The following is a 14,953-nucleotide window of genomic DNA, read 5'->3' on the forward strand; positions in this document are numbered from 1 at the left end:
AGTTAACTTTATATCACGATATAGCTTCGAAAGAGTAATCTCACGGCATCAGAGATAACTAGCACCACTAAGTAAGTTTCATATCTATTCCAAGTTGCCTAAATACGCGCTGATTACGAAAAAAGTTAAAACACCTTTCTTGTGCCGCTTTGTCGTGCAAAGCGTTGGAAATGGGAAAAGAATAACACAAAGCTATGTAGCAAAAGAGTAACGAAAATAAAGAGAGGATAGATTTGTAAAACTATAGATCACGCATAGGCATGCCAGTCATTTCACATCTGGCTATACAGTACACCAGCTTTAGCAAACGCAAATGTCAGCTCTCCGACTATACACTGTACATCAGTCAAGCTATAGGCCATCGACGCGGCCTCGGACAGCACCCTTCGCAGTTTATTTCAAAGCGAGGACAAAGACCGAGAAAATCCTCGAAGATTTCGTCGCTACCACAGGTGCCAATGCCTGCGCTATGACAGCACACCACAAACCACGGTGGGGATTATTCGATGCTGAAGCGGGTGTTCTGATACCGGTATAGGTTTCACTCCTATGTACCCGTGCCCGAACAATTTTCCCATGAATGCACCGCAAAGGTATAATAGGGTTTCATTATGCCAGCATATTAGTGTAGACGTATACGTCGATTACTGTGCGCAGCATCGAACATGTCAACAACACGCTGAAGATCTATCTTCTTGGCAAGCGATCGCTCGACCGCAAGCACAACTAGGTCGCTCAGACGGTTGTTGGTCATCTAGCTGCGAAGATAAGTCTTCAATCTTCGAACGCACGAAAATGTGCGCTCGCAAGATGATGGCAATGCCGGTGTCGTCACAGCGATAACACCTATAGCTTGTGCAGTTCGAGGAAGGCTAGCTTATACTCTACCAAAACAGTCACCAATTGCATCAATGTTTCTATCTTGCACTTTCTTTCGGCTTCGATGCGCTGAAGAAGTTTTATTACCAACTTGCACTCAACTTCAACGCTGTCGATGTCGCATGCATAGTGCTCAGCGAAAGGCTTGAGTAAAGAGATGTCCATAAAATTCTCACTCGTGTGGTGGAGGGCGCTGACTCCGCAGAGTACATCATTATTCTCCGTGAACCGTCTAGTCAGTTCCGCAATGAGGTGGTCCAAAACGGGTAGAAAAACTTTGACTCTGAATGCTTTCTTTGAATGTGGAGACTCTTCTTCAACAGGCTGTCCGTCACTCAATACAAACTGCTCTAAATGGAGCGGAAGGCGCTTCGTTCTCCGCTTTTCCCTTTGGGGCACCCCGTTCTCCTCAGAAATACTGCAAGTCTGCGCTCTGCAAATGCGCTCTGCGAATTTCTCATTTCGGAGAACTCGTCAATGACTGTGCGTGCCATGATGCATGCCTGACTAAGACTGCAGTTTCTACTTTGCAATAGGTCCGAAAGAACCTTAAGGCGCCTATGTACCTAGGTAAATAGGCTTAAATAGAAGAGAAACGAGAAGTTCATTTGCTCAAGCAGACCCCTATAGCTTCCGTTGCCCGCCTGCTGTTTGTAGCGATGACTTCGGCGAGACATACAAGGATTGCAGGAAAGCTTTTCTTTGCAGCTCTGCAAGCCGCTATCTGGCAGGTCAGACATCCACGATGACAAGATTGAGGCGGTGGTTCATGCAATGCACGTACACTGCCTGCGGCACTTCCTGCCGGAACAGCGCCTGGACGCCCCTTGAGGTACCGCCTCTCATGACACTCGCACCATCGTATGTTTGAGCAATGCAAAGCTGAGGATCAATGCCGCAGCAGTATTCAACGTTTTCTTTACGTAGCTCAGGAGCGACCTTGCATCCAGTTGCTCAGCGTTGCGGAATCCAAGGAACCGCTCAAAGACAGTCCCACTGACCTAGTACCTTACTACAACTGATAACTGTTCCGTCTTGCTTAGGTCCTTGGTTTCATCGACGATAAGTGCGAAGCACTGGCAACTTTTTATCTCTTTATACTTGTTAATGCGATGTGGCTGAGAATTTCGAGGATCTGGTCTTGTATCGAATGATGAACATACTTCGCGTTCGCTGCTCCACCCTTCAACTTCTTTCCTACAGTTTCGTCATATTTAGCAAACAAGACGAAGAGCTCAACGAAGTTTCCCTTGTTTTCACTTGTGGCACCTTCATCGTGGCCCCTCTGAGCAATTCCTTGAACGGCAGTAAATCGCAATATATCTGCTACTATTGATATATAGAGGCGATTTTCTTGCACCTCCCTGGAGTGCGCATCGCTGAGATGTGATGCAACTGACTTGCTTTGCCCTCCCGACTTCATCTGCATGTAGGAAACCCAAGATGTCTGGCAAGTCTTATGCGCGAGTAAGTTTTCGTGCTTTCTGAAACCAGCGTCTTTTTCTAGGGCGTTTTTTCCAATTACTGTATCCACCTATTGTACAAATGCAGATTTCTCATTGGCGCCAGTTGAAAACATTTTGCAAGGGTAACAGAAAGCTGCGTCAGCCCGCGCGCTGTACTCCAACCAAGGAAATAGGCGATACCAGTCCGAGTAAAGATGATAGAAGAAAGGAAGATAGCAAGGAGTGAGTAGCGTGGCAAGAGTGTCTTGTCAACAAATGCGGGAGCACGAAGCCAAAGCGCTCGTCTATAAGGCGGCGAGGTCCGCAGAAGCCGCAAACTCGAGGAAGGCTCGCAGGGCTTGTACCTTTGACCGTGCGGGAAAGAGGAAGTCCTCCACTGTTGTCGCAGGGAGACCGAGAAGGCGATAGCGGCGCGTCATCAGCGGCCAGGGCAGGGGTCGCGGTTATGCGACCCTAGCAGGGCGAAGCTTATCCTTTCGGCCAATGGGAGACCCAGAGCCGTGTTGCCGGGGGAATGCACTCCTGCGGTGTTGATCCATTGTGAAAGCGCGCACCTGGAAATGCAATGCTTCCTTCCTTGCATCATGTTGCGTCATGGCGAGGCCATCGTCGCCGGGTCGATGAACGTGGAACATGAACCACCTCGGCTCCGGTGCGAAGGCGTCGCTCACTGGATGACTCACACTCCCATGCCTCTGAGGGGATGACGCACTTACCCGCTGAAAAGTTGGATGTTGAAATGGTGCGAAGTTCGTATCTACTAGCCCTTTAAAGTCGACGCCTGCCGCCGTGGGCTCTCATTGCAAACTTGAGACATGGAGGCCGCAGTGTGGCATGCCAATTTCTTCCTGATCGTGCTCCTTTTCTGTCCGTTAAGAGGTGAGATTCAGCGTTGTCTGCATTCTCCATGCATAGGCGACAGTGCGACTTTACTGCTAGGTTGAAATTGTTTTTTTCGCGTGATCGATGAGCTCCTTTAACCATTGCCACAATCTTTAACGTCCGTCTGGGAGTTCGCATGGGTACATAATTCCTTTTCATGTCGGTACTTACTACCAAGCGGCATGTTACAAGCGTGAAAATTTCATTTGTTTTTTGTCTCTATACATTAGTCAATACCCTGTAGGCAGCACTTCCATGACAATGTCCGCTCAGAATATTTGTCCGAGAGTTTGTTTTTTATTGTAATCACGAGATTCAAGATATAACGTACTGTGGTCGGTTGCAGATTGGTATTGCATTGTTTATGTTGTGGAGTCGGGCTTGTTCCCTTGATGTTTCCCAGACTTCTTTAGTCAAATACAACTAGCGCAAGTAGCAGAAGAACACAGAACAGCGCCTAGTGTGTGTTTCTGTTTCTTGGCGCCCTTGTTCTAGTCGTGCTATATAAATAGTCAGCTAAATTCATTCTGCCATTTCACATTCAGTCGGGAGGGATTGCCAAGATACTTAATGGTAACGTGCGGCTTGATGACGCACTGGTCTCCGCCAAAATGGCGAGAATTCTAACCGAGGCTAACTGACAATGACGCACCTAATCTGCTGCTTTTTTTCAATATGTTTCAGTGCGCATAAAGCTAACATAAAGCTAATTTTTATGTAGGAACAATATGTTACGTAATGGCTACTGAATGAAATTTAAGACGGTATAGAAGCAAGGTGCCTAATCCGTTTACCAAGGTACGCGGAGGTTTAGATCCCTCGAAACCTTTACGCTCAGGCCGGCTCTACAGACGACAATTCATTCATGAGGTATAGGTTTGTGGCGATTAAATTGAGATGAACGGCTACGCGTAGAGCTGAAACGTATACCTGATTGATGAGAATGCCATGCACTTGCACTCTAGACATTAACGTGGAATTAAATGTCTTGGCCGGCTCCTACAAATTCTTGGCCGGCTCCTTTATCATGGCTCATAATATGGATATCTGAGACCTTGTAGTCCAGAACCACGATGTGTTTTGGCGACATGCCTTAGGCGTGGAATCCGGATTGGTTCTGATCATCCGGAGTTGTTCAATGTGTGCCTAGATATATGACTGTTTTTTGAGCAACACGCACACGGACTAGATATAAGGACACAACACGGGCGCAAATTCACAACTGTTTTATTTGAAACAATGAAATGCACTTTATCTTAAGGCCCACATATGCCCCCCGCCGGTGGACACTAAAATCTACTAGAGAAAACAAATAAACGTAATCATCATTTCTGCGTCATGTAAACGACAACAAAACACACACACACTTGAGGCTGACCTCACACATCTGTAGCATAATTCCTACACGTGCTTTTCAAAAAGTCGAATTCCTTATCGGACAGCGTGATGGAAGCTTGGCTTACACACTTCTCTCCCATACTTCTAATATGGAGTGCTTCAATTATCTCGCGGTTTATTTTTGTCTCTCTGCAATGATCCACCAAAGGTGTTCGTGCCACACTACGTAATGTGGAATCGCGCTCCCTCAACCTGGTGTTTATACACCTTCGAGACTGCCCAACATAGGATCTGCCGCAACTGAAAGGAATCTGGTAAATCACTCCTGTTTCGCAAGACCGGTAACCTTGGCTGTGCTTTACCTGGCAGCTGTTTCTATTCTGCGAAGTACCCGACTCCGCCATCTTTCGAAATCGTGGGCACAACTTTGAAAGCTTGTTGGGTGCTGTAAGCCCCGACGTTACGCCATATCTAGCTGCTACGTTCTTCAAGCCGTGGGCGAACTTGTCAACATACGGGAGAACTGCAAGCATTTTGCAGCCACTTTCCAGCCTTTTAGGGATCCTTTTCGTACCTTTTATCACTGGAATGAGTTTGCTGCAAACAGTGTTCGAAACATGGGTGGGGTACCCCGTTGCCCTAAGCCTGTGTATCTGGTCCTGAAAGCTGAAACAGACCTCGTGCGCACATGATCGGAGCAACGAAGGTCTCAAGCAAGAAAATGCCATTGAATTTTTTATTACTTTCGAGTGGCCAGATGCGAAATCTAGCAACGGTTTTTAGGCTCGTGGACTGTAACGCCCGCACACTTGTTCTGCCTTAAAGAGTAATTTGATATCCATAAACTGCAGCGACTTGTGTTCTACAAATTCTTTTGTGAACTTAAGTCCACAGGAATTCTCTCTAAAAACGTTTAGTACATTAGTGATGTTCTGGTTGTAATTATCCTTGTGTACTAGCACTAGATAGTCGTCGACATAACGGGAGATGTGTTCCGCGGTCCCTGCTAAATGTTCTGACACATTTCCATCAACGCGATTGAGGAAAATGTTACTGAGAATGGGTGCTACAGCAGACCCAATGCACACACCAGCCATCTGCACATACAGGTCCTTGCTGACACCAACTACCGTAGACTGTAGATATACCATGAGCAGTGGCAGAAATAATTCCACCGTTATCCCGCCCATTGACCGGAAGTCCAACTCGTCGTTACGTTGCGTTATGCACACTTTTACGCTCTCTAATAAATCATTTTGTGGAAACCAATAGTAGAGGTCTTCCACGTGGATGCTCGCCGCACACAGGTGTGAATGATTTTAGTTGCGAAGAAATCCAGCGCATAATGAATGATGCGGTGCGCTCAAATCAGCAGCTGAAGCTACATGAAGTGGAAAACGTGGCTGGTGCACTGGAACCACGGTTTTATCCCAGGACGTTTATTAACGACACCCAGAAGCGCATGCGAAAAGGAACGAGGAGTGTGCCACGAGAAAAGACGATGTCCATTGTGTCTATTCCTTACGTTCAAGGTATATCAGACTCTGTTCGGAGAGCCTTACGGCCGCTGGGCATAGAAACCATTTTTAATCCTCATTATACCTTGGGACACGTGTTCGCTAAGCCCAAAGACCGCACACCTGCAAACTATCAAAGCGGGGTCGTCTACATATTACAATGCGGAAATTGTGACGCTACTTACATCGGCGAAACAGGCAGGAAACGATCCACGAGGCTCAAGGAACACAAAGGCAACAACGCTAATGCCACCCATGCCACGCGTTCCAAGACAGAGCTCGTGGAACACTGCTGGACAACAGGGCATATCTTCGACTGCAACAGTGCGGCGACGACACCGGCTCGGGAACAAAAGTGGAGCAAAGAAAACTCCTGGAATCGTGGTTCATCCGTCGCGACCAATCGGCTTGCAGCAACCACCGCGACCCCCTACCCGACATTTACAGGGACATATGTGACTAGCAGTGGACTGGGCGACCTCCGCTCATTTGGTGCCAGTGTATACTGAGGATGCCACCCGCATAGGTGGCAAGACGTATATGTAATTTTGTCACAATTTTGTTGCGTTAAGTCGGAGTAGATATTTTAGAATCAGAATACAAATATCTGGGTAATTATTTTGTGTCTCAGCAAGGTGGCAGATACAGGTTATGTTTAGTGCTCCGTGTTTTCGAATAAATCCGAAAAAATCCGATAAACACTCGCCGGTAAAGTTTTTGACGATTCGGTATAATCCGATAAACTTCGATTTTAAAAGGGCATTTTCAGCGTTCAAAGGGCATTTTCAAAGCTGAGAATCATCACTCGAAAGGAGCGCACCTCCATCAGCGGCAGCAACCTCATAAAGTAAGCGTACGTCTATTACAACACGCTTTAAGGTTGTAATACAAACAAACGTAGGTGTTTTGTATTCAAGCATTTGTACTTTTATGTATGTGTGTTTGTGCGTTCAAGCCTTCCAGACATCTGAAATAATTTAGTGTGTTCGCATGTTTTCCTATTCACATATTTCATGTAAGATTTCGGACTATTAGGAATAGTAATAATAATAGTTCCTTTATTTTTCATCAAGAGGATGAGCTAGTTTGGGAGGAAAAGCCGACAAGCAGCTTGACTAGCTCCTGCCCCCTCAAAAGTATACTTTGGCGACTTTACAGGCTACAGCAGTGCACATCAGCAGCCTTATCAACGGGGTAAATAAACGGCAATTGGAATAAAGGATGGAGAAACAGGATTATCAGCAACAATGCAGCACATTTTCGTTGCAAATAAAATTAATAAGAATACATTGCAAGAACATATAATGCGAAATTAAACACTGAATTTCGGAGGCGTAGGGATTTGCGAGAAATAAACTCCGATAAACGCCGAATTTCCTCCCGAAAGATAAACTCCTAAAAATACCCACCGAATTTCAAGAAAAATAAGCTCCGAAAACACGGAGCCCTAATTATCTTGCAGCGAAGGCTGGGACAGTGCTGGGATTTTTGCGACGAAGTGTGAAAACATTTCCTATGCCTACTAAAAACCTATTGTACAAAACCAATGTTAGACCCGTTCTTGTATATACTGCACAGTTTGGGACCCTCCAGCTGAGCGAGACATTGATAAATTGGAAAAGGCGCAGAATTTAGCTACTCGGTTTGTATCAGGGATTTACGATAAAGATATCGGGGCGGCGAGTTTGAAAGAGAGATTAGATTGGGATTGCTTACGCAACCGTCGACGTAAATTGCCATTGAAGTTCTTTCATTCTGTATATCATTGTCATGTAGGAAGCGATAAGGCAAAATATTTATTTGCACCGCACTATGTCGCAGACAACATAGATCACAGGTTCAAGATACGAGGAATCGCATTCAAGACTAATGTATTTCAAAATGCTTTTTTCCCCAAAACAATCCGACAATGGAACCAATCGCCTTGAAACATTACATCTATTATGTTAAATGACTCCTTGTATTTTCTGTTAGAATGACCGCATTGAATTTTTTTCCAATGTTACATGTACTTGTGTTGCTGATTGTTATTGACATTTTTTCATTAATTGTCTGGCTGACAATGTATTTTCTTTCGTAATCCCCTTTTTGTATGCCCTCCCCTACTTTAATGCCTATTGGCACTGTGGGTAATGAAATTAATTAATTAATAATGTATAATTAATTAATTACATAAGCAAACATTCGTCCTCTTCAATATACTCGACTGGGGGTGAACAATGTGGCTACGAATTATCTACCTAACCATTGAGCCTATGCCGTGTTTAACAGTTGTGAGACAGCTGGTAAACACACCTTTATTCTCGTTATGAATCACTTCAGGGAAGCCAACGTAAGTGGATAGACAAAAGTGCATATACAATAGTTTCACCTCATTTTCTCTGGAAAGTTGGCTCTTACTCGCAATACGGCAAGAACACATCCGGAAAACAAGCGGCAGTCTGGGAGTGAGCCAAAAATATACACGAAGAGCCTCCGGAGCGGCTCCGTGGTAATATAGGCGCCAGCCTTATCGAAACGTTTTGCAGGTCAGTAGATCTCCCTACTCTGGCACGTGTCCCACAACCGAACAAAGTTCTGGACTTCCTTCTGGCATCCAGGCCAGCAAAAATCCTGCGTCAGCCTGATCTCTTTTTTTGTTATATGTTCTTTACGAGATGTTAGCCCTTTTATATAGCCATTATAGCATACAGCGCACTCTGACACACGGATGAAGAAGAGACACACGAAGACAAGCGCTGTCAGAGTGCGCTTAAGCTATAATGGATCTTCACCAATTAGCCTGGTCAAAAACCTTGTATTTATGTAGCGCCGGCTACACCTTTTCACAGATAACAAAATTAATCATTATGACATCAATGAAAAAATTACATAAAGAACACCTACGGAGGGTTCGTGCAAATCAGTCAAGCCATAAAAATATCACATGTTCACGAAGTACCTACTCGTTGCCACATAAAGAACACAATAAAATACATTTCAGTCACATAGCACTCTCAGATAAAATGCTGTCAAACGAGCACCGTATGTGCTGAAAATAACACTACACATAACGTCCAGTCAAGTCGCACCACTCAAACTGGAAAACTCTAGTCACAGGGACACAATAACTTTACACATGAAGCGACACAGCGCGACACGATCAGGTGAAATTATATGCATAAAATCAGCCCAAAAGTGTTCTAAGTAATTTCGAAGTATACCACTCGCTTCTAGAAAATTTGCTTGTTGCTAATAGTGCCGTTTTTGCAAGGCGTGTGTTGGCAATGGACCTAATATTTTCCTGAAGCTGAAGGGCTTACGGTTCAGTGCAAATAAATCTCGTTGTATAGCTGTTCTCTTTCGTCATGATATTGTGGATATTCTAACAAAAGTTATACACCTTCATCCACGTGACCATATGCACATTCTCGACTTTCTGCACATCAACTATGAGGTAAAATGTGCTTTTAATATGCGGTATCCAGCCGGAGGCGGTGCACCAGCGTATCAGAGGGCCTGCTTGTATTTAACGTTAACGGGATCTGCAGTTCATGAGCAGTATTAATATAAAATAGGCCTGAAAACTGAATTTCCATGAAACCATGTCGCTCTGAAACTACGGGCTGACATCTGTAGTAGTACAGGGCCTGTCCGTAAAGTAATGACACTGGGTCTCGTAAAAAACATTTATTCTACCGGTACACATTATTCAAATTCTTCACAACAGTTTCATTATCGATGCACCACTTCCGACGCGATTCCCACGCTGAAAAGGCTCCCTGAAAGTCGGCTGCTGTAACCCTATCAGAGACTATTACAGGCCGTTGGGTGGCGGGATCACCGTCGAAATCTTGACCATTCAGGCGCATCTTGAGTTTTGGGAACGGGAGGAACACTGCTGGGCTTACATCATGGCTGTATCAGGGCTGCAGCAGTTCTCGCATAAGTTTCAGTATAAGTTCACTGAATACTGTCCCGCACGCCATTTGCTTTGAAAATCCGAGAATACTCAAGAACATTCCGATAACATTCAGCTACAACCTCCGTGCAATATATGCAACAATTCAACCTTGTGGAAGCCGGTCACAACGAAAAAGATCAATTAAGTGCGCATGTAATTTCTCACCTGGGACATAATTAACAAGTATCACAATCTCTCTACTACACATGACGCAAAATGAGCTTCTGGAAAATAAATGGGTCAATAATACAGCACGTGTGAAGTTTGCACTCTCAGTCTTTTTTGTTTCATTTACGATACAAAAAAGATAAATCTCTTCGTTTGCAGACTTCTGAACATGACTTTTATACTGCCCTTTATGGATAGATTCTGTTCTGTTCTGTTTTAACTGGCTTGCTGTGGGGAGGTCGAGATTTATATCAGCTCGGCTACTCCCTTTCTACAAGTTCTGCACAAAAATTTGTTACCCAAAATTAAAAATGAAGTAAAGAAAAAACACAACGCAAACTGAAAGAAGTTTCAAAATGTAACATGGTAATGTAGATTTCGCGTGCAAGAGTTTACATTGCAGCAGAACATTCGCACGCACACATCTCTAGTTCTGCCCACAGTATACGGACTTACACATTATTTTGTTTATAGTAACGCATGGCTGTTCATCACAGGCGCTTATCTTGTCCGGTGTCCAATAAAAAGTCTTTTAGCAAGGTGTTTCCATTTTACTGAAGATGGTTTTCAGGCCACGGTCCAAGTAAATTCTGTAATTTGAAAGGGCGTCTGTCCAAACCTTGCTAGTTTCTTCTCTAAGATTATTTTTCTGTCATTTGCGTACTTTACGCATTCCAACAGAATGAGCCAGACATTTTCATCTTCATTACAACAATAGTTGGATCGGCTTATCTTGTGCAGGAAGCTGTTTGCATGCGCTACTTCAAGTCGAAGCGTGAAACAACGTCTCTGTGTGTCGTGGGGGATCTGCCGCTAGTGAGAAATTTTTTTTGTGTGTATCGACTTCATAAAGTAATGATAATAACTGCTTCTATAGTGGTCAGCTTCTTGCATGATAATATATCGGATATCCGCCCTAGACATAGGGATTGCGCAATCCCGTCTTTTATTCAAGGCTTCTTTGGCGAGTCACTCTGCCTTTTCATTGCGTTTTATTCCAATGTGGCTGGGTATCCATTGAAATACGACGTTTTCACCCCGCAATGAAGCATATTCCATAGTTTCTGCAACAGGTTGGGCTATTTCGCCATTTTTGATTATCTGAAGGTAGTGTTTACCATCCGTACATAATATCCAGTATTGCGTCTCAGAATTGTCGCAGATAAACTTAGCTGCTTCACAAATAGCCACCAATTCCGATGTCGACCTCCGCTAAGCCAGTGCAACTAGTATTCGCACTGGTCCCCTCATTTTGGATGTAATAAAGAGAACACCATTACCACCGATGTCGTTGATGAAGGTTTGTGTGATAATCTATACATTGTCCTCTCTTCAAGTTCTGGTATAAAGACCGCAGAGGCTGACGCTTCTTCATTGCCGGACCCATCTGTATATATATATATATTCGTCCCTCCATTGTGCCTTGTATAAAAATGATGAAACACCATCTGTACATCCACTAGAGGCGCCCTGTCGGCTTTCTTGCTTATGTCATTTATGTCACAGATAACGTTCAGAACCGGCAGCGTCTAAGGTGTTTTTGACGGTAACCATCGTTTATATCTCGGTACTATTGCTCAGAATTATGATGCGCTATCCTGGAGTCGCGTGAAAGTCCTGTGTGTTAGTTCGCTAGATAAAAGATGACTTCCATGCTGCGTGGCGATCTTAAATTAATGTGTGGACGTTTCTCCTGCTCACGGTACTGCCAAAGGTAGTTGTCAAGCTTCTTCATACAACAAATCACTAGAAGTCGGCCGTGGCAACTTCAGACATACACGCAGGCTCCTTGCGAACAATTAGCGGAGTCTTCTTTCAGTGGAGGCTGGAATTCTGTGCAGCAGAGTTGAGGAGTAACTCACCATGGAGCGTATTCACGCAACATGTAGAGTCCACAGCGGCTCTGTACCACCTCCCCATATAGCCCCGCAGAGATGACGAAGGATTAGAATGGCTTGATTCACTTTTTCTTCAGGGAATCGAACATGGTACGACCATGTTCTTCTCCGGTCTAGCATCACAGCTTAGAAGCGATGAGTTTTTACCATTATAGGCTGGTTTTGCTGAATAATCTGGAAATATTCAGGCCTTTTTAAAGTAAATGCTGAATGTCTGTCTTTGTCGGACTCAGACCAATTCCTCGTCTTGTAAGAAATCGGTCTACACAGTACAATTCTTCTTGTAATGTTAGTTAGATATGCAAAAACGATGGGCCAGATGTCTACTAATATGTTCTCCACATACTGAACATCTGACGTTTGGCGGAAGGTTACGCGGCAGCTGCGCCATGACTGCATTGAAGAGCGTCGGGCTTAGTACGCTGCCCTTTGGCACTCCTTAATTAATTACATGCTCTGACGTTGGGCCCTCCTGCGTAAACAGAAGCACTCGTTGATTCTTCAGGAAATCAGCAATCCAACGCAGAATTTTTCCCTCAAACCTCTTCAACAACAAGCCTTCTAGAACATCGACATGGCGCACTGTATCATATGTTCGTTTTACATAAAGGAATATAGCGATAGTAATGCTTCTGCGTGTACGTTGGTCTTCAACATACGGGAGCAAGTCCAAAAGGCAATTTATTGTGCATCTCCCCTTCTGAATCCGGCTATACCGTCTGGTAGTAGCTTCTTTTTATCTTGCCATCATCTTGTCATTAATTCGTTCATTATTATTTTCTTCATTGCTTTCGAAGCACATCTTGCCAAACTCACCGGCCTAAATGACCCCAAAATCATAGAGCACCTGCCTGGCTTTAGCAACGACACTGCCTTTGATACTTTCCAACCTTCTGGAACCTTTTCGTCTTGCCAACTTTTGCTGTAGGTGTCCAACAGGTCTGATTTTTCTTTCTTACATAAATTTGCTAGTGTGGCGTATGTAACTCCATGTGGTCATGGTGTACTTCTTTCCGCTGAAGAAAGCACATACGAATTAATTAACCGCAGAAAACTTCGTTGAGAATTTGGACGAATTAACTCTCCGGTTCTCGATATTAGATCGCAAAATTCTTCGCAATCACGCGTTCGCTAACTCCACGAGACAGCGCTAAAGGCTCGAGTGACCTCAAGTAGACTACTTGCTGTCAGAGAGCGCGTCATTTTCCACTGTTGTGATGACGAGGGAAATGGAGAAAGTGAAGCGCGAAGATTTTGCCACCTTCTCGATCAAGTCTTCTGATGTCGGCTCTGCATCGCAGAAAACATTTCTTGGGCGACCTTGAAACCTTCCAAACTTCCAGACCTGCTATATCTTCTCTCAGATCAGCGTCGCATTGCCCAAAAATGTTTGTATTTCGCGTCAACACCCGCATATCCTTCTGGAACAGGTACTAAGCGAGTGGCTTTTGTTAGACACTCTTGTCTTCGATGGACTGGCTTTTGCGTCACAGTAAGACTGAAGAGTTTGCCTCTGCAATTCTCGAAATACTGCCCAATTTGTCATTTTGTGTTTCGTTTACCTTGCGTTTTCGCCTGCTTTGGTTCGTATGTTAATACTGGTAAGCGGTCAACCCCTCTTGCATCAGCGTCTGTGGTCTATTCGGCGCCAGCCGCTAGTTCATAGAAGCACACAGTGATGTCTACTACGCTGCAGTGTTTATGACCCCGGAGAAACGTTGGTGAGCCTTCATGTGCCCGTGGTATTCGCACATCTGTACTATAGCAGATACTCTTAAACAGTGTTGGCGGTAACGCGCTACAAGTAACGGCGTTACCGGTAACGCGTTACTTTTTTCGGTAACTTAGTAACGTACTCGTTACAATTTCGAAACTGTAACGGGTAACGTACTTACGTTAACATTTTTCAGTAACGTGTGTCACGTTACTCGTTACTTTTTCATCCTGTAGGTGCCATTTTCCTAGAGCTCGCCCTGACGAATTCTTTTGTCGCAGCGTCGGACTGCGTTCGGCCTGCCAGGCATTCACAAAGAAAGCCCGGGCGGAATCGCTCGTCGCCACACAAAGCTTGAAGAAAGCCGCGGAATCCGCCATGAGAAAGTGCACGGGCATGCTTTTCGTGGAAGTGGATTGTAGCAGGTGGATTGCTTGCTGGCACCTGCGCCTTTTCGTGCCCAAAAGACAGGCCACCCGAAGAGAAAGCGCAAGGGCTGGTTTACTCCATACCACGTGGTGATCGTGACGCTTCGTACGTGGGGGAAACAAATACTTTCCCCTAGAAGCTGCGACAACATAAAAGAGAGTTTTAGTGCTGGGTTCCCGCGGGCTTGGGGGCGCGCGGGCCCTTGCGCTCTTTTGCATTCTCGGTGGATGCGGCTGGGAGTACAAAGGAACGCAAGAGCGTGCGTACGCAGGTGGCTTGGGGTCCCCAGTGCTAAAACTCTCTAAAAACAACGTCCGCAAGTTCGAGTGACAGAGTACACTTGCCGAGCCCAGCGTGGAGACCGAAAAACGCATCGAATTTGACAATTCCCGCGTCGTCGACTTAGAGGCCAATTACTATAAGCGGTTTTTTGTGGAATCCTGGCCCACCCAGGAGACAGCCGGTAATGTGAACTGGTCTACAGGTGCGCTGCAGATCGAGAGTCTGCCTCAAGGGAATTCTGCACATCATGGAGAACAGGCGTGACCGCACGGCAGGAAGAAAACCCTGAAAAAGAATGCGAGTGGGACGCGAAACGTCGGATTTTTCTGGTTACGCAAAAAAAATCTTTTTACTCCTTACCTTGGTTGGCGTCCCTCTCTCTCAACTAAAGCCCATTAATGCCGCTGTCACACGAACAGCCTAACCGCGGTTAAGCA

At 45.0% G+C, this 14,953-nt stretch overlaps 1 protein-coding gene and 1 pseudogene across 1 annotated transcript in view; one reads left to right on the forward strand and one right to left on the reverse strand.

Annotated features, from left to right (window-relative positions):
• Positions 1-622: 622 nt before the first annotated feature.
• Positions 623-2,764, reverse strand: LOC125757827 (uncharacterized; annotated as a pseudogene).
• Positions 2,765-3,086: 322 nt separating this feature from the next.
• LOC119386702 (uncharacterized) overlaps positions 3,087-14,953 on the forward strand; it is a 58,085-nt gene continuing 46,218 nt past the window's right edge. The window contains exon 1 of the mRNA XM_037653995.2: positions 3,087-3,224. Coding sequence (XP_037509923.1) covers positions 3,161-3,224 — 64 coding nt within the window. The 5' untranslated portion in view covers positions 3,087-3,160. The remainder of the gene's footprint in view (positions 3,225-14,953) is intronic.

This window comes from Rhipicephalus sanguineus, chromosome 3, assembly GCF_013339695.2.
Source record: "Rhipicephalus sanguineus isolate Rsan-2018 chromosome 3, BIME_Rsan_1.4, whole genome shotgun sequence".
Lineage (NCBI taxonomy): Eukaryota > Metazoa > Arthropoda > Arachnida > Ixodida > Ixodidae > Rhipicephalus > Rhipicephalus sanguineus.